Source organism: Acanthochromis polyacanthus, chromosome 3 (assembly GCF_021347895.1).
Source record: "Acanthochromis polyacanthus isolate Apoly-LR-REF ecotype Palm Island chromosome 3, KAUST_Apoly_ChrSc, whole genome shotgun sequence".
NCBI classification, from domain to species: Eukaryota; Metazoa; Chordata; class Actinopteri; family Pomacentridae; genus Acanthochromis; species Acanthochromis polyacanthus.
In genome coordinates, this window is record NC_067115.1 from 34,636,759 (window position 1) to 34,657,338 (window position 20,580).

A 20,580-nucleotide genomic window follows, 5' to 3' on the forward strand; every position below is an offset into this window, starting at 1 on the left:
AGTTTTGGGAAATCTATAAACATCTTTTGGTGGAAAAAAGAAATGTTTAAAATGTTTAAGAATATTCACAAAATAATCAAACAAAATCCAGTGAATTTCACTGGATTTTGTTTGAATTTTATGTGAATGTTTTTAAGAAAATATTAGAAGTTTTACTGATATATATGTAATCACTTTAGATATTTTTAGGATTTTTTTGGAAGATTTTCTCATTTTTGGAAAATATTTACAAGAAGGTTCTTGCCATATTTGGAGATTTAAAAAAAAAAAACTTTTAAGGAATTACTGGAGTTTCCTTCCCGAAGGTTTTGCAAATTTTCAAAAATTTGGGGAATTTTTTGTCAGATGTTCAGGATTTTATTCAGACAAAGAAACAATATTTTGTGGTGCCCATAAATGAAGAAAGAAGGAGGGTTAATACATCTCAAATTAGGAGGTTACATGAAAGCAAAATTCTATTTTTGAGTGAAAAACTGCTTTTTATTTTTAAGCATATCTGGCTTATTTTAAGACACCTAAACTTGACAGTCCTGGTAAAATATAGCTTAAAATAAGTTTTCTTAGCTAATTTTAAGATCTCAAGATTCTAAACATCACATCTTATTTCAATACATCTTATCAAGACATTTTTCACTTGTTCTATTGGCAGATTTTTTTCATTTATTTCAAGGTAAAAGTTCTTTGAAATATTTTTTTCTTGTTTTGAGATGGACATTTTTTCCAGTACACAGTCTGGTTGAAGTCTTTGATTTGTCAGTGCTTCCTTTCATTCACATGGTAATTTACACAGCGCTGCACTGAAATATGTCAAAACATAACCAGGAAGGTCGTGTATCCAGAACCAGATAATTCATCAGAGTTGAACCTCCAGAAAAAAGACCCCCTCTTGTGTGTGAATGTGTGCGATGACAGACGCCCCCATCCAAACATCGGTTCAGGGGGAACAGTGGGCTGCAGTGTTTTCCCAGTTAACAGAGACGCCAGTGACTCCTTCCACTGAAAAAACCCGCTACTGTTCTCGTACTTTCACACACAAGGCATTCAAATCACACCAGCAAGCATTACAAAACAAAGTCATTCTTTTTAATTCTCCTTCTACCATGGAAGGAGATGCAATACACGGATGGGTTGTACATGAAAAATAAAAAACAACAAAATATCTGATTTATACATATACTATGTCTTTAGGTAGTGAGATCCATCCACACACTGCATGTAACCTCACACAAACACACACAATCATGATGCATTCACACTCTTCATCCTTCTTTGCAGTTTCGTATTTCACTGTACTGACTGCGTTCCTATAATTAGGCAGCGCTTGGCCCCTGGTTGTGCCTCTCATGTATGGATCTTACATTACAGTCACAGTTAAGATGAGCATATTACTAAACAGCCTGGTGATTTTGGAAAAAATTGAGGTTATGTAAGTAAACATTCCTGTCTTTTGGGAACTGTGACTAAAGATGGATGTGAAAATGTTGTCTTCATTGCATAATAAAGTCTGTTACTACGGTAAAGCAGATTTTAAAGTGTCAAAGAAAGATTTTTCCGAAGCTGAAACTGATTCCTTTCCAGATAACCAAAACAAATTTAATCAGCCTAGGTAAAAATGCATTATTTTGTATGAAAAATGCTGAACATGATATAAAGTAATAACAGTACAGATAAATACTGTATTTTGTGTAATAAATCTGGTTCACTTTGGACAAACTGAATAAAGCCTATATGCTATTTTTTGGGTAGCAACTCCAGATTAAGAAATACTGACGACACATGAGAGGGGAAACCTGGGGCTAAGTTAGACATTCTCTAACTGGTTAAACAGCATCTTTCACAGCAATTAAGACCAACTGATACACAAGTGTCTACTGTAGCGAGAACTCCTTCTTTCAATCAAAAGCCAGCAGCCAACAACAACAAACGACGTCTGCAATTTTCACAAAGCAAATCTTAATGTCCTTAGGTAGCGCTCCCTTACAAAAAGAAATCTGCTGGGTTCGGAGGCGACTCGTCCTTTAGCATTCAGTCAACTGTAAGTAGTTTATCTGCCAACGTGACATCTTTTCTGTGATTTTTCATACAACTCACACTCAAAACAGCGAGGAATTGGGAAAAAAAAGCATTTTATGTTGACTCACACAATGAATCTAAAGGTCAGTTCACAGTTTCAGAAATTAAAAAGCCAACATGATAAAATTCTCTACACCTGTGTTGTAGTCGTGATAATCAGTAGGCTACATGCTTGAACGACTGACTGGAGAAATGAATAATATTGAAAAGAAAACCACTTGAAAATGAAATACCTCCCAACCCTACGTGGCTTTGGAGATCACCTCAAAATAAATACAAGCGCTTTGACTTCTCAGTGCTTCAAACTGACAATACCAACACAAACGGCTGAGACCTCCGAGCTCTTATCTGTGTCCAAAAGGTAAAGTCACCAAACATGTCAACTGAAGACGCAGCACTCATGCAAAACCGTTTTTAGTGTCACTACTGCCATGTTTAACGTGTTGGACTAAACAAGATCTACTTGGATGTGTGTTGGTGGTTTGAGATGTTCACGTTTTTCTGAGTCGTCGTCCTGCGGCTGAACGCGGTCGATTTAGAAAAGAGGTCTAAGGTTCATCGTAAAAACTCCATTTCAAACATTAGAATTTATCAGACTTTTCAAATTAAAAAAAATGTAAAAATTGACAAGTTTTGTTCTCTCTAAAAACTCTTCGCTGTACATATGATTGTGCTTTTGAACACGCCTGCACAGTCCAGCTGTAACGCTCCAATGATCACACACGATTTGACTTATGCACTTTTGCTTCTCTCTCTGTCGTCTTGCTTTCCCCGTCATCCTCATCAGCAAGCATGTTGCCATGGCTACCGTGACCCGGGTGTCAGTGGATCATTGGACACCCACAGGACCAGCTGGAAATGTCTGAAGCGACCATCGATGCCCGTTATAACAGCTTTATGCCTTGGCTGGTTTTGTCAGTAATAAATAAATAAATATTCGAGGGGTCAGGTGCACAAGAATAAGTCAGGTCTGAGCATGCTCCATGACCCGTGTCTGATCCCTGAACCATGCCGTGTTGCCAGGACACTGCGCTGACTGGCTGCTGCTGCTGCTATGGCGTTCAGTCTATCCGGTTGCCACAGATAGTGAAGCGGTCGATCTCCAGCAGGTCTTTTTTGGGCGTTCTGTGTTTGAGTCCATCTCCTTCCAGTCCCGTGTCAGCGTTGATGATTTTGTCATCGTCCTCCTCGTCCGGCGTCGTCAGGAATGTGTCCGAGTCACTCTTGGGTAGAGTGGGGGCAGCGCTCTCCGCCATGTTGGTGGGCTGGGAAACTTCTGATGCCAGGGATATTCCTGCTTTGTCAGCTGTGGGCTCTGTTGGAGAGAGAGTTTATCAGCAAGGACGATACAAACATGATTCCATTAAGTAATCAGTACGGTTACATGAGATCTTTAATTCCTCTTTAATTCGGAATTAAAGTTAATTCCGCTTTAAAATCTCCTTGTAAACACTTAATTCCGAATTAAAAAGTTAATTCCAAATAAACTTAATTCCGAATAAGCTACCTGGTTTACTCCGATGTTAATTTCGAACAAACTAATTCCTGTGTACGTTCTATTCATGTATACAGTTACACCCCTTGTCAAACGTTTTAGGACACTGTCTCATTCAAATAAAGTAGAACCTGTCCTACAACCTTTGACAGGGGGTGTATTTCATCATATGGATGTGATCAGGGCAGGCCTCTGATCATACATGTAAAGTTTCAGGCAGATTGGAGCATGTTCAGGGCATTTACACAGCATTTGAAATTTCATGGCGAAGGATCAAAATTCCAGAGGCCGCCACGGACACGCCCTTTGACTTTGGAAAAAGGTTTAATAACTTTTGATCATTAAGGCCTCCTGTATGTACCGGCCGAATTTGAGGTGAATTGGAGTTTCCCCCTAGGAGGAGTTCGCTCTAGAAAAAAATTAAAAATGTGCAACATTTGACATTCAACGCAAAATAGCTCACTTCCTGTTGGGTTTGGAATGTGGCTGTCACTGACTTTTTTCTTCAGCCTGATGTGCTGCATATGTGTACCAGATTTGGTAGATACACCGCCTGTCAAAAGTTGTAGAACAGGTTCTACTTTATTTGAATGAGAAAGTGTCCTAAAACTTTTGCGACGGGGTGTAATTCTGGTCATTCTGCGCATGCTTGGCTCCTCATGTAGCGATGACGTATTGACGTACACGTTCTGTGACCTTACTGGCGCAACTGAAGTAGTACGCCATTGTTGAGTTTCTAATTCAAAACGACAATAAAAAACAAAGAGAAAAGCGTGCTTATTCGTTGTTCCTCCATGGAAAAGAAATGCGGTGGCAAATGGAGTTTGTTTTCTTCCGGTAAACAGGGATACGTCACGTCCACTCCCTGTCCAATCAGAATCCTTTCCAACGCCCAAGTGTTAAAGCGGAATGAAGGAAGGGGAATAAACGTGCAGTCCATGTAAACCTTAATTCAGAATTAATATTTCCATGTAAACTTGAAGCACAAAACTTTAATTCCAAATGAGTTAATTCCGAATTAATAATTCTGAATTAAAAAATTTCATGTAACCGTGGCCAATATGATATATACAGTGAGAAACGCCGATCCATCTACCTTGTGGTGCTGTAGTGTGAACGTGTTTGGTGCGGTGAGCTCTGGAGTTAGCACGGCTGGAGACCACAGAGGGTGGAGGGTCGAAGAGCTTTTCTTCCATGTTGGCCTCTTTGACGAACACGCAAGATCTTCCCAGCAGGACGATACTGTTGAGCACCTTCAGAGTGATCATCCTGCACACAAAACAAAACTGTTTAGCTGAAACAAATATTGGGAAACAGAGTTCAAATTGCTGCAGACGTAATGGTCAATAATTACCCCAGGTAAAACAGCAGCACACACATAAAGGAGAGCGAACCCTGGATCTTCACTGAGCTGGTTACTACCCTGATCAGCTAAAAAAAATTAAATACAAACATCATCAGATTTAAACTGTACATACATTAAACAGCAGAACCTCAGTTCATTATCGCCAGTAGGAGTGACTGACCAGCAGAGCTAAAGGAAGAGGAATGAAGCCCATTCTTCTGGATACCGAGTCACTGTAGTCTGTGTAAGCCTGAGAACACATGAAACAATTATGTAAATGCATCAACAAGCAGCATTGTTCTAATTCAACTTCAAGTCTACTTTATTTTATTTTATTTATATAGCACCAATTACAGTCAAACTGTCTCAAGATGCTTTACAGAATTTCTTAACTTATGCACACTCAGTGCAAGAAAACAGGACTCAACATGCAAAAATATTGTAAAAAAAAAACTGGTCTAGTTTTCATTGACACAAAAATTAAATTCTCAAATTTACGAGTTGCTACAAAAACAAGCAGTTTTACAAAATAATTACTGGAAAATTTCCTATATAAATATAGATTTAATTCTATAACAATAAATGATAAAAAATTATGTTTTTTCTTTAATCAATCTACACTCAACAAAAAGGACAAACAGAATTTTAGATTTTTTTGATAACATAATAACAAGGAAAAGTTAGAAATCACACTGACATGAGCATTCAGACCCTTTGTTGTGACATTTGAAAGTTATATACAGGTGGTTTCTATTTCTACTGATCATCTCTGAGATGTTTCTACTCAATAAATAACAGCACTGTATCCTCTGTACATCTTCCTAGAGCTTTCTGCTGAGCCAAAATGAGCAATCCCAGGAGAAGAACTGATGGTCACTTTGGCTGAACTCCACAGATCTAGCGTGGAGCTGCGAGAAGCTTCCAGGACAACTATCACTGCAGCACCTCCCTGACGTGGGCTTTAAGGCAGAGCTGCCAGACTAAAGCAGCGACACATGAGAGCCCACTTGAAGTTTGCAAAAAAGCTATTTAAAGACTGTCAAACTGTAAGAAACAAGATTATACTGTTTGAATTAAACTGTAAGTGTTCTGTGTGGAGGAAGCCAGGCACCACTGATCACCTGCCCAACACATCCTCATGCTGAAACACGGTGGTGGCAGCATCATGTTGTGGTGTACAGGACACCAGCCAGGGAAAACTGACTGGTGGAAAGTACAGAGATATCCTTCTTTCTGCTCCAGAGGGCTCTGGACATCACAACAGAAAAATCAGCAAGAAGATGCTGGAAGGCTTTTCTATTTCTTCACTGGTTAAGCCACAGCCCTGACTTGAACCCAACCAAACATCTCTGAAGAGACCTGAAAGTGGCTGTCAGCCAACAGTCTCCATCCAACCTGACCTGCAGAGAGCAATGACAGAAAATCCCTAAACCCAGGTGTCACACCCAAGATGACTCGAGGCTGCACTCATTGCCAAAGGTGCTTTAACGGAGTAAAACGTCTGAATACTCATATCAATGTGATGCTTCAGTTCATATAACACTGCATCATCACTGCCATTATGGAATGCTCATTGCAGATAAATTAAAAGAAATCAATTTATAAGATGAATACTTTCTGAATGCACTGCATATTAGTTTTGGTTCTTAATAAGTTGGCCTAGAATTTGCTGAGCAGTTTGGTTGGGAGACAGCAGATATCTGAACGTCTTGCACTCACATTTTTCTGTCGACTGCTGACAAGGTCAAAGGCAAGGCTGGCTCTGTATTCCCCGTATACCTGAAAATAACACAGTGCAACACAACATTTGTCAGCCAAATCAAGTCATATGAAACACGTATAAAGTTACTGTGAGCCCTGGTGTGTGTGTTATAACGACAGAAGGTGATAAATCTTGCTGTGCATTTATGCCAAGTGAAGGAACAGTAGGGGCAGTGACAGGAAATGGAATAAAAAAACAACGTAAAAACACAGAAAATGTGCACACGTGCATTGAATGTAGTCTAGCATGGATTCACAAGTGTTTGACCGCTAATGACTTGAGAGAAGTTTGTGTGATTTGGTTTGACAGTTTGGAGATAAAGGGGTTAATCCCTTCCTGACGGGATCGTGTCTGTTACATAACCACGGCTACAACTCCTTAAAGAAAATAAAAGAGGAAGACACACATCAGGGAAGAAGGTGTGAAACCGGTGCAGTCAGAACAAATGTGTCACTCTGACACTACAGTGGACAGTGTCTAGTGTGAGTGGAAAAAACACCCAATGATTGGTCAGTGGAGTAGGACAGAAAGTCAGACAGACAGAAGAAAGTCTGTTAAGCTCAAAGGTCCATTGTTGAAGATAATCCTAACTCGAGGTACACTTACAAGATTTTTCCTGCCCTTTCAACTGCACCTCACAGCCGTTGTGAATGGATGTACTTAGCTCAGTGTCAGACAAGGACATCATGAGATTTGACTTAAAAACCCCAAAGGAGTGGAAGCACTTTGTTCACAGGACTACACTGCAAAAACTCAAAATCTTACTAAGTCTATTTGTCTTATTTTTAGTCAAAATGTCTCATCCCCCTTGATTTACGATAAATTCACTTAAGTGGCATTTCAGCAAGATGGAGAGACTTGTTTTAAGACAACGCATCTAAAATATTATGTTAAGTCAAACAATCTTGAAACTATCTTGTCTTAACCCTCATGTCGTCCTGCGGGTCTAACTGACTTGTTTTAAAGTTTGAAAATGTGGGAAAAAAATCTATTGTCACAGTGAAACTTATGATGTCCACATTTTCAATATTTTTGGGAAATCTTTGAACAGTTTTCAATGGAAAAAAGAAATGGTAAAAATGTTTCTTAAGAACATTCACATAAAAATTCAACCACAATCCACGAATTTCGATTTTGGTCGATTTTTTAAGGAATGTTCTTAAGAAAATATTACAAGTTTACTGATATATATGGAATCACTTTAGATATTTTTAAGATTTTTACTCATTTTTTGAAAATATTTACAAGAATTTTCTTGCCAAATTTGGGGAATTTTTTAAAAATAAAACTTTTAAGGCAAACTTTTAAGGAATTACTGGAATTTTCTTCCTGAAAGTCTCGCAAATTTTCAGAAATTTGGGGAATTTTTTTGCTGATTTTTTGGATTTTTTTCAGACAAGGAAATAATATTTTTTGCTGCCTGTAAATGAAGAAAGCAGGAGGGTTAATACATCTCAAATTAGGAGGTTACATGAAAGCAAAAATCTATTTTTGAGTGAAAAACTGCTTTTTTTAAGCATGTCTGGCTTATTTTAAGACACCTAAGCTTGACAATCCTGGTAAAATAGAGCTTAAAATAAGTTTTCCCAGCTAATTTTAAGATCTCAATATTCTAAATATCATATCTTATTTCATGAAATCTTACCAAACCATTTTTCACTTGTTCTATTGGCGGATTTTTTCACTTTTTTCAAGGTAAAAGTTCCTTGAAATAAGTTTTTTTTCTTGTTTTGAGAGGGGCATGTTTCTTGTGTCGGGCTATCCTGAGCCAATCCAGACATGTTTGTTGCACCAATATCTGCTGTAATAAAGCATATTACATCCAACTTCTTGCAGTTACCTCAGCACTGCTCTCTAAGTGAGCATTTCTCTACACATACAAGTCCAGATCAGTGTTTGAGTGTTCAAAAGTACTTTGTTGAACCAGCGATTGACTCTGCTCTGACACCAGTTTTGGCAAAATACAGTTTCTTGCAAGGAGCTGAACTGTGGATACTGCAGTTAAGCATTTAATCCCCACCTCATCAAGCCGTCGTCATAAGGTAAGCATCCCTCTGGAAATCCACCCAACAACTTCAATAGAACAATGCACCGCCTATCTAGCTGAGCATCAGTTTCAGTGTTCAAATTGTGACAAATAAACTGCCAGAACTTAGGAGGCTACAAATCTTATTTGAATTTGTCACACATATTTAATTTATGTAATCAGCTTTTAAGTATCGCAGGAAATACTAAAGGACTCACAGACATGAAACACATATTTTTATTTTCTGTGTAATCTGCACTTCCCTAGATGTCCTTTGCAGATAAATCAGCTAAACATCAGCTTGATTTCACCTATGATTCTCAATTTAGTGACAGATGTCTGTACATCAACGAATCCACTGTGGCATACCTTGAACCTATAGTTTGCAAAAATGTAAGCAAACGTAGGCTAAAACCACAGAGCCAAAGTTGCAGCACACAACATATTTCACTGAATCCATTATACTTGCTAGCTACTTGCATGAAAAGGGCAAAAGTAGAAAGTAAGAGTGACACTAATAAGCATAAAGAATCTATGAATGGGTCATAATGTACCATCAAAATGGCATGTTCCTGGAATAATGTCTGCAGCCATACATGCATAAATAACCTATCAATTGTAAAATTCATAAAACCATTCTTCTCAATAAAACCTGTCCAAAAACATGAACAGTAAAGCTAACATGGCATTATCTGAATGTCCTGATTTATTATTAAACTAACTACCGAAAGCCTGGAAATAAATAGAGAATAAAGCAGGCAAAAGAGCTCACTGAAACTGAAAGTACTGTATAAAAAAAAACAAAACAAAAAAAACAGTAGACCAGGAATTAGATTATTTAGTTGAACTGTTTTGTGCCGTTTGTGGACGAGCAGCTTAAAAACACCAAACTGCGTTGCTCTCTTTGTTGCCACACTTCAACATTCACTGGAGCACATACAAATAAGCTAACTGTGAGAGTGGACATAAATGACTCACGTCAGCACTGATGTCATTGAATTTGGTGATGAAGGCGTGCTTGACGACGTCCACGGCGATCTCTGAGGCCATCACCATGAGCACATCAGGAAACAGCACCCAGAAGTGGTCTAAAAACAAACATCAAAAGTTAACCAGCACAATTAGTAAATACAATGTCGCTTTAAAAAAAAAGACAGGCAGAGAAATCAAATGTCCACGTACACTGAAAAGTCCAAACAATGTGTAGAGCCATGAAAAAGTATTTGCCCCCCTACAGAAACAATCTTCCATTGTTTTGCATATTTCTTACACTTAAATGTTCCAGATTAAACTAATATTCGTATTTATATATACTCCTGGATTAGATGTCGACGCTTTTGGAGAAATGTTGGTCCACTCCTGGGAAGGTTCACCACTGTTCCATGTTTCTCCATTTGTGGATAATGTCTCTCACTGTGGTTCTGCAGAGTCCAGAGCCTCATCAATGCCTTTGTAACCCTCCAGACTGACAAATGTTGATGACTTTGTTTCTCATCTGTTCTTGAACCTCTTTAGAACGTGATAGCGTGCTGCTTTTTGAGACCCTTTAGCTACTTCTCAATGCCAGACAGGTTCTATTTAGTGGTGTTTAGATTCAACAAGCAGTAATCCTATGTGAGTGTGGATGGTGGAACTGAACCCAACTGCTGAATGAATTTGGTCATTTGGTAGATTGGTGGCTAAGGGGGCAATTACTTTTTCACACATGGCAAGATGCATGCATGCATTTTGTGTTTCTTATGTTATCTTTGTCTTAAATGAAAATTAGTTTGATGATCTGAAACATTTCAGTGTGACAAATATGCAAAAACAGAAGATTTCTGTTGGGGAGCAAATACTTTGCCAAGGCACTGTAGAATAGAATAGATTTTTATTGTCAATTTCTCTATATATTCATACAGAGAAACTGAAAAGACGTTTCTCTCACACCTTTGTATTTGCACCATACATTTAAAAAAAGGATCAAAATACAACCAAATAAAAAATACAACATATAAAAATCATCCTATGAACTAGCCGTAGTGCAAAACAGAACAGCTTACTGAGGTGATAGCAGTGCAAATATTGCAGCAGCTTGTTAAGATATACCTGTGAGTACTGTGATATGCACATCTATATACACCAATCAGCAACAACATTAAAAGCACTGACAGGTGAAGTGAATAACACTGATTGTCTAGTTACGAAGACATCTGTCATAGGGTGGGAAATAAAGGCAGCTAGTGAACAATAAGTCCTCGAAGTTGATGTTGCAGGAAAATGGGCAGGCGTACAGGCCAGAACGGCTTTGACAGCGGCCAAATTGTGATGACTGGTACCATGGGAAAGCTTTCAAAAGTCTTGTGGAGCTCATACCCAGCTACACAATATTAGGAATTTAGTTTTAATGTTGTGTCTGATGATTGCATCGCTGCTAGCTGCACTTTTTTCAGTAACGCCACATTCTTTGCATGATGACAACATTAGTTACCAGGGTTCCATGAAAATTGCTCCATGTTTCTCAGACAGACGATGAGCAGGAGGATGTAGTTGGTGAACCTCTCTTTTATGTCTGTGGGAAACAAACAAATCAATCCAGGATTAACCTACTTTGTGCTCACTGTAGCTCAGCTTGATTCCAGATATTTACCTGACAAGGAATCGTCAAGTTAAAAGGCTGAGGTGTGAAATTTTGAGCAACTTGTAATTTTTGTTAAAGTTTTCACCACTTACCACTATTTGACATCTGGAAAAGGTTGTTCTTTTCAAATTTCTTGAACACACTTCCTTTGATCTCAACAAACTAGAAAAAAAAAGACCCAAGTTATCACGACTATACCCGCACTGTCGCATTCACTTTAAATGAGTGAGTAAGTCTGTGTGTGTGTGAGCTTTATACTTACATTGTTTGACATCATTATGGTGAGCAGAGACTTGTTGTGGGAGTTGAAGGCTACATTGAGAGTTGTGGCCTGAACCATGATGAGGATGGCATGAAGAACTAGACAAAACGTATTAAGGAAACTATACTAGTAGGATGGAAACAGTGGAAAAACACACAACATTCTGCTGTGTGTTAATTTCAATGTACACCCATCAATAAGCTCTGCTAACTTTAAATAAAGCCGTGGAAGGTTGAAACAAACAATGTTCGATTACTGATTAATAATTTAGTCTATAAAACATCTAAATCTGGTAAAACTATCCATCAAAATTTCCAAAAGTTCATCTTTTTTACATCTTCAAATGACTTGTTTTGTCATTTATGACAAATACTGGTTACATCTTCCATTTTAAAGACAGCAGACTTCACATTTGCTGAAAAATTAAACTTTCCTTCTATTTTCAATTTTTATATGATGTACTTTGTTAATTTACTTGTGTCTTGTATATATGAAAATATGAATGTGTATACGTACAACTATGTCCAAACAGATTTTGATAACTGATTTTTGTATTTCTTATCGATGACCAGGCCCTTTTTTGTATGTTTTCTATTTTTGTTTCTTATTGGCATTGTCCTAATTTATGTCTTTACTGTAGTTTAAAATCTGAATTTAAGCTTGTCATCGCACTTGTTTAAAATCAAATTCATTTAAACATTTACTAAACGATTTGCTGTTTATGAACATTACTACAGATAAGTGACTAAACAGCCAACTATCCAGGCTTTAAATGCTGCCTCCTCTATATTCTGGTACTCTTTTGTAGTGACCTCATGGAGATCTGCAGACTGGCAGCAACAATCACATTTCAACTTCCATCTGAGGATACAGACGTAGAGCACAGCCATGAAGAAGTGAGGAATCACGCCTATGTGCGCCCTCTTCTTCTCCTTGGGCTCTGTGGCTGTCCAGTAAAGAGCATCCAGGATGTCTTGGCCAAATGACGAGAAAAGGCGGTCTGCCACCTGACACCCCAAGAAGGGAAGGTTGACAGGAGGGCAAAGTAGTGAATGAGGGGGTTGCTGCCAGCAGTATCATCAGTTAATTATTCAGTCAGTTAAACAGACTAGAAGTATCATCTAGACGCACCTCTAACATGTTGTAGATGATGTAGAGTTTGATGACAGACTGGCCCCTGATGAGGTGGTACATCATGGAGTAATCCACGTAGCTCATCATCGAGTAGCAGAGCACCATAATGAAGCCTTTCAGCACATCGCACACCTGGGCGGGCTGCAGCAAGCGGGAGCCACTGAAGCAAACACACAAATAACAGGTCAAGGAAATGCTCACAGAAGGAAATCACAAGCAGATGAAGAAGAGCAGAATGCAGGTTATTTCAATCTGTTTAGTTTGAACAAAGTCAGAGAGACCTCTGCTGCCCTCTACTGGATAAGAACAAGGTTGCACTGTTTTCAAACTGCCATGTGAAAAATATTTATTACATTTGTGTAATTTGTAGTCACTCTGTGCATTCAACTTAATATATAACTTACTTTGGTGCTTTTCTTTGCCACATGTAAGAAAATGAATACTGTTGTAATGTTAGCAACTCCAGGATATGATTTAAAGGCTCTAGAAAACTTTGATGGGCTGTTTTTTAACTGAACTGATGATGAAAATAATTGTTAGCTGCAGTCCTATCCTCCCTTTGTGATGGTGCTGGATAGATTAACAGGAACACAAGTACACCATACAACACAATCTGTTTTCATACCAACAATTATTCTTCTACATTTAAGCACCGAGCACCTTATTCATATCAATCACTTAACTATTCAGATTATAAGCACCTTTTGCACTGACCCATTTTTAGTACTTGTTTTTAAAGTTCTTTGTTGTTGTTAAAGTAGTTTTAAAGATGCCACCAAAATGTCACTGTAGAAGTAAACATCCTTGAATGTACAATTATGCAATTTAGTACAAAATCTGCAGCAAGTACAGCCTTTTATGAACCGAACAAAATGGGACTTTTGCTAAAACTGTTTCAGAGTGGTGTGGTTTCGAATCTACGAGGATTTTTGTGGTTTACATCAAACTTGTATTGAAGAAGAGCTTTAAATTATTATACTAATATTTTTGCTATTGGCAAATGATGGATTTAAACATGCATCCTTCACCACATACGTTACCTGAGGCCACAGCATGGCACCGTGAAGAGCCGTAAAAGGGCCAGAATCACCCTGAGGGGCAGCAGGGTGAACACATAGAGAAAGGCATCCAGACAGAGGAAGAAGCCAAATGTCATCAACTACAGAGAGACAATTAGAGAAAGACAGGGAGCAGAAACAATAGATTTAGTAATTTATGTGTGACGATTACAAAGATTTCTCTAAATTATTAGGGATGGGACGGTTTATGAAACCGAACTGAACCGTTCGTGACGGCTGTTTCGGTTCGGTGCGCACCGTTCGGTTCATACTTGTGCTCAACTTTGGGTGTGTCCCGGGAAATCAATTGACGAGAAGGTGCGACCATGGCGAGCGGAGAAGACTTGAAGCTGGAAGATGCGTCAGCAGCGTTATATAGATCTGGTGTGTGGGACCATTTTGCATTCAGGGTGACCCACGAAAGCGGTAAGAAAGTTGTGGATAAAAGCGCGACAGTGTGCAAGCACTGTGCAACGCGTGTCACTTATGCTAGCGGAAACACATCTAACATGTTGGCTCATCTGCGGAGACATCACCCCACAGTGACATGCAGCGCAAGCAGGAGGGGTGGAGAGCTAGGCAAGGAGCCGGCCAGGGCTGCACAAACTCTCCGCCCCGCGGCTTTTAAACAAATGTACAAAGACCAGTCAGACAAGGCGAAAGGGATATCGAAAGCACTGGGGTGTTTCATTGCTAAAGACATGCAACCTTTTGCCGTGGTTGAGGGTGCGGGATTTCAGTGCATGATAAAGGCACTCGAGCTGCGATATAAAATCCCCTCCCGCAAACACTTCAGCTGCACGGTAATTCTTGCACTTTATGAAGAGACCCGACGGAGACTTGTGCACGAGTTGTCTGACACAGCTTATGTTGCTCTTACTACAGATGGATGGACATCCAGGGCAACTGAAAGTTTCCTTACTGTGACTGTCCATTACATTACCTCAGTGTGGGAGATGAAAAGTTCTGTTTTACAGACACGCCCCCTTTGAGAGCCACACCAGTGAGCATCTCTCTGAAGCACTGACAGAAGCAGTGACCGAATGGAAGTTGCAGAGGGACAGCAGCACAATCCCTGTTACTACAGACAATGCAAAGAATATGGTGAATGCAGTAAATGAAACAGCTGGACTGGGTTCACAAATTGGCTGCTTTGCACATACAGTTAATCTGGCAGCTAAGAATGCAGTTTCAATAAGTCAGGTATCGTGACTGCTGGGGAAGATTAGGAAGGTGGCGACATTCTTCCATTGCAGCACAACAGCCAGCCATGTCCTAAAAACCAAACAGAGGATGCTGGAATTGCCAGTTCATAAACTAATACACAATGTCTCCACCCGCTGGAACACAACATATGACATGCTGGAGCGTTATTTTGAACAGCAGGCTGCCATCTACTCTGCTCTGATGGAGAAGGATGTTAAGAAACATCTCAAGGACATCTCTGTTTTGAATGATGGCGAGGCAAAACTGGCAGAGGATCTGATTAAGATTCTTAAACCCCTGAAGAATGTGACAACCCTCAGGAGCACAGAAACATCTCCCTCAGTGTCGATGATCATCCCTCTGCAGAAGATGATATTAAAATCCATGACAAGTGAAGAGGACAGCTCCACCATCAAAGATGCTAAGGCAGCCGTCACCAAAGACCTGGAAGTCAGATATGGGAACCCTGAGCTTCAGGACTATCTGCACAGAACAACAGCCCTGGATCCAAGATTTAAGTCCCTACCCTACTTGGAAGAAGCCTCTGTTGAGAGAATCTACAGTGATGTTATCAGGGAAATCACGGAAATTAAAGAGCAGGTATTGCTGTTTTTTATTTTTGCAATTGTTATTAAATGTAATCTATTTTATCATCTTTACTATTACTTACTATTTACTACTACTACTACTAATAATAATACTATGTTATTTGTCATATTATCATGCAGGGTCAACCCAGAGAAGTCCAGGTGGATAGTTCATCCTCAGCTGGAGAGCCAGGGACGTCAGGGATGCCATCTCCTCCCAAGAAAAAATCTGTCATGGCAGAATTTTTGGGGGAATTTTTTCCAACAGAAGGAAACCACCAAAACTCTGTCCCAGACCACTGAGGAGGACGTCATATCATACAGGGTCACAGGCTGCATCCCTGTGGATGCAGATCCACTTGCATGGTGGAAGGACAATGAACATAAATATCCTCACATCGCTAAATCGGCACAACGTTACCTCACAGTTCAAGGTATATCAGTACCAAGTGAGAGAGTTTTCTCTACTACAGGGGACATTGTCACTGCAAGTAGATCCCGTCTCTTGGCCGAGAATGTGGACAAACTTATCTTCTTCCAGAAGAACTTGATAATAGAATGAGCAGAGCTGTGTGAGGGAGTGCAGTAGAGTGCATTATCTGTTAAGTTTGGTATACGCTGCATTTTATATTATTGACCTCTTCATTTGGATTATTTATTTTATGTTACCTTAGATAACACAGTGACACTTTAAGTTTGATAAACATTCCAGCCTCATTTGTTTGATTGTATTTCAAATACTACACTTCAATTTCAAGTGGTTAGTGTGCGAAGAAAATGTTGTCTTTGTGGTGATTTCAAAGGAACCTAAGTCTGATAGGTTCTGATAGTTACAGGGCGGCATAGCTCAGTGGGTAGAGTGGCTGTCTTGCAACCGGAGGGTTGCGGTTCGATCCTCGACCCGTCGTGCTCATGTTGAGGTGCCACTGAGCAACACACCGAACCCCTAATTGCTAAAAGAATCTAGTTGTAAGATTCTTTTTTTTTTTTAGATATGTTTTCCAAATAAATGAAAAGTGTGTTGGAACTACCAATGTCTCAGCTTTCACTGCCAGAATCTCACTTCCCTTTAACCTAAGACTGTCACAATAATGTATCAAATGTCAGGCTGCCTCATTCTTTCAGTTTTAACATTACTATACAAGACATAATTGACTTTTGAAACAACTAATGTGTACCGAACCGAACCGAAAACCGTGACCACAAAACCGTGATACGAACCGAACCGTGGATTTTGTGAACCGTCCCACCCCTAGTGTTCATGAGTGTTGTTTACCTTCTCCAGCTCCTTTGGGATGCGAAGGCAGGTGTAGACCCTCTCTCTGCGCTCTGTGTATTTGGCCTCGTTGTGTTCTAGGAAGTAGCCTCTGGTGAGCTCGGTAGTTATAAATCTGACCAGAGACAGGTCTAGAGATGAGCACAGACAAAAGGAAAACATGCAAACGTCAGACATTACAAAATAAATGCTTTAATTTAGAGATCGCCAGTGGCTCCTTGGTTGAGCATTTCCACTTCTGACTCGTTACCATGAGACAGCCAACAACCTGACTCGAATTTTTCATAAAAACTCACTTGAGCTTAACACCTCAAAAACAAAAGGAGTTGTGCTGTGTGTGCAGAGGTAAACCTATGACACCCCTTTTTACACCTCTCAATATGCAGGGCCAGTCTGTGGAGCAGGTTGAAGTTTTTAAATATCTAGGAACAGAGATCGACACCAACCTGTCATTTGGAAATCATGCTGATTCAGTTTACAAAAAAGCACAGCAGTGCCTTCACCTGCTGAGGAAACTGAAGACTTTAATTGTCAGCAGAGGCATTTTAACCCCGGTTTATACCCCACTCATCGAAATCATCCTCACATTCAACATTTCATCCTGGTACAGCTCCCCCTCCACTAAACACAAAACAAAACTCTCCTGTATTGTCAATCAGGCCAGCAAAATCATTGGGTCACCACAAACTCATATCTCTGAACTATTTAACGGCTCTGTGATTAGGAAAGTCACCCTGTTCACAGTGGACCCCTCTAACACCCTTCATCACCTCTTCCAGTTACTGTCATCAGGTAGACGTTACAAAGTCCCACTGGCCCGCAAAAACATCTACAAAAAAATCCTTTATTCCCACTGCAATAACCACCCTCAACAAAATAAAATAAGACACTGAGCACTACATATTTATTTATTTTTATCGGCTGCTGTTTCTTTTTAACATTTCTTTTAGACATCTACTTGTGAGCTTGTATTTTCAGTGTGTTTCAATGTGTTGTATTTTACTGTTGGAGCCTGTCAAAGAGGAGTTTTTGTCACCATTTGGGACAGACAATGAAGTCTATCAATCTGTCCGTCTGTCTGTCTGTCTGTCTGTCTAACAAAGAGGACCCTTAACCTATTTATCACTCATGCAATTTTAAACTCATATTCACCAAGTTTAATGAGATGAGAATCAGCCAAAAATAATGGTAAGAAAGCAGCTGCTTCAACAACTTTCCATAATACTTGGAACCTGGCTGCAGAGATTTGCTCCCATTTAGATGCAGGAGCATTAGAGAGGCTGGTCGCTGATGTTAGGTGATAAGACCTGGTTCACAGCTGGAGGTCCAGTTCATCCTCATAAGTGTTACGCTGCTGGATTAGGTTGTGTTCAGGATGTTGTACAGGCAGTGCAGCTTTCTTAGTTGCTTCAACATGTTTAAAGTAAAGCATGCAGTGTGTTGCTGTTGTCTGTTCATTATGTTCTTTTCGTTACCTCAACTATGCACATTTAGGTAACTTTGCATCATCTGTATCCATTGCTCTTGTTACTTGACATTGACATTGTGTACTTTACTGCACAAGTAAAGCGTTTGTTCTCACATGGTAATCAGTGCGATCTAATCAACAGTCCACAATATTTTACAAGTTGCGTAATGTTTTTTCTGGCTCTGGAGGAGCTTTATCATTCTTCAGTCATCAGTCCTTATTTTCACAGGTTGGGTTTAGATTTATAAACAGGGGGAGTAGAGTCTGAAAAATGTGGGTGTTTATCATGCAAGAAGAGTCCAAACCTATATCATGTTGCAGGAGGTTTTACAAAAGAGAACTGAGAACAAGATTATATACAGATCTTTATCCAGTTTTGTTGATTGGAATTTCCTTTAATTAACCCTAATCAACATTTGCATTCATGAAACAGTCAGAAATAACATGAGACTACATAGATTTCTAACAAACAAGGTAACACAGACTTACTGACTCAACTGCACTGTTAATGCCAACCTATCTTGAGCCAGAAAAAAAACTGACACATGGTATGGACACCTCTGCTCCTGCTGAATCCACATGTTAAGAAAGCAAAGCAAAAATGAGAGTAAAGATAATAGATTTCCATGTGGTTGTGTAAGCTGCTTAACAGACAAAGCGTACTGAGACAGTTTGATATATCAGAGCCATTGCTAGTTTAGTGGTAGCACATGCACCTTTTCCTGCAATTAAATAAAAAATATCTGATGTAAAAAGGAAGTATTGTTTGGAAAAAGTCTCTCACAAACCCCCAATTTTAGAGTGCAATACTAAATCACCAGAATGCCATTATACGCCAGGAGCACACCTCTAAACCACGAACACATGGACATACGTGTCCATATACTTCTGGTCAGAAACAGTATGTACTATACCTACTCAACAGCACCTGTGACTGCGCCTGTGCAAAGAAACAGCAGTTTGACAGAAAAGCAAACTAGCCTGTCTGGACTTCTGCAGGATTGCATGCAGCTGGGCTACTTCACTGACAGTCAGGAGTCCTGCTGCACGTTATAATTTGAATGCATGTCACATAATTTAGCCACCTGGCGTTACTTTAGTTCAGCTCAGTGTTAAACAAATAGCAGCCAATGTGGTAGCTACAGTACATCCCCAGGATCAAGTGCTAACTCGGAGCACCGCCCAAAGCTGCACAGGCTCAGCAGACTGAAATTTAAACTGCGTACTCAGGCAGTGTTACCGTGGAGCAACGTTATCTAACATCAGCTGTTTGTCAGTGAATAAAAAAACAATCACTTCTGCAGCTAGCAAGCGCTGTCAAACTGGAGGCTGCGCGGCTAGCTCTTACCTGACAGGTTGCGTTTCTTGCCTTTACTGCCGCCGTTTTTGTCACTGAAGGCCAGCGTCTCCGTGGCTCCGTCTTTCTCCTTGCTCTTGTCCGTGTTGGCGCTTTTTTTGTCCCTCTCCCTGCCCTCCTTCTCCTTCTCCTTCTCCTCTGCCAGACCTGTCGACAGCGAGTCCGCCATCTTCACCAAACGGTCTCAGCTGCTGCCTGGGAGACTGCGTCACACGACCTGACGTCATTACGCACCGTCTTTCCAGCGGCTCACCAGCAGACGTCACCAAAAACATCAACAGTAGTGTTTAGTCCATAGACTGTCTTTTTTTGTTGTCGTTTATATTATTAATGACTGATTATTTCCCATCGCTGAAACATAGTGTACAACAATCAATCAGCTTGACTGAAACGTAGAAAAAGGAAACTAGAATAAAATTAAGCATTGCAAAAGTACATTTGTTCAAAAAATAAAATTCAATAAAAAAGAAACATTTCCTACTTCAGTGACAGTTTAGACTGAAGATACTTCACTGAGATGGGAAGCACAAATACTGACCAAACTGTGAAAAATAAACACTGTTTAATAAGGTTATCCTTTACATTGTGATTTTATTGGCAACCCAGATCGCTCATTGTCAATATAGAAAAAACAATTGAGATAAATAAAATCAAAGGTCAAAAGCAATGTGTTTTTTTTAACTACTTTCAAAAAATCCTATCATTAAAACAGTGAAGGTCTTGCAGTGGGGCTACAAACATAACTTTGAAATACATAAACATTTGATTTATGTGTGTGAAATTCACCTTATAGTACAATCAAATTAGCTAGAATAGAATAGATGAATTTACTGTAAGTTCCAATTAAACTATAGCATTTAGAGATGGATAGAGTTAGCACAAAAGCAACATCTAGTTATTAATTTGATTGA

At 39.5% G+C, this 20,580-nt stretch overlaps 1 protein-coding gene across 1 annotated transcript; it reads right to left on the bottom strand.

Moving 5' to 3' along the window:
* Positions 1-1,061: 1,061 nt before the first annotated feature.
* On the bottom strand, positions 1,062-20,110 carry tapt1b (transmembrane anterior posterior transformation 1b). Its single transcript, XM_051946092.1, has 14 exons — positions 19,661-20,110; positions 16,845-16,975; positions 13,758-13,876; positions 12,715-12,877; positions 12,455-12,590; positions 11,584-11,681; positions 11,414-11,483; positions 11,172-11,252; positions 9,680-9,789; positions 6,633-6,692; positions 5,095-5,163; positions 4,923-4,999; positions 4,665-4,837; positions 1,062-3,388 (listed from the first exon to the last, which is right to left on the bottom strand). The coding sequence occupies exons 1-14, from the start codon at positions 19,836-19,838 to the stop codon at positions 3,135-3,137; spliced, it is 1,719 nt and encodes a 572-aa protein (XP_051802052.1). The 5' UTR covers positions 19,839-20,110; the 3' UTR covers positions 1,062-3,134.
* Positions 20,111-20,580: the final 470 nt, after the last annotated feature.

Excerpts from the sequence above, each read along its gene's own strand:
- tapt1b (XM_051946092.1), bottom strand. The coding sequence starts at position 19,838 with ATGGCGGACTCGCTGTCGACAGGTCTGGCAGAGGAGAAGGAGAAGGAG. Across the intron at positions 12,878-13,757 it reads GTGCCATGCTGTGGCCTCAG|TGGCTCCCGCTTGCTGCAGC; the intron begins GTAACGTATGTG and ends TGTTTGCTTCAG. Across the intron at positions 6,693-9,679 it reads TCAATGACATCAGTGCTGAC|GTATACGGGGAATACAGAGC; the intron begins GTGAGTCATTTA and ends TGTTATTTTCAG.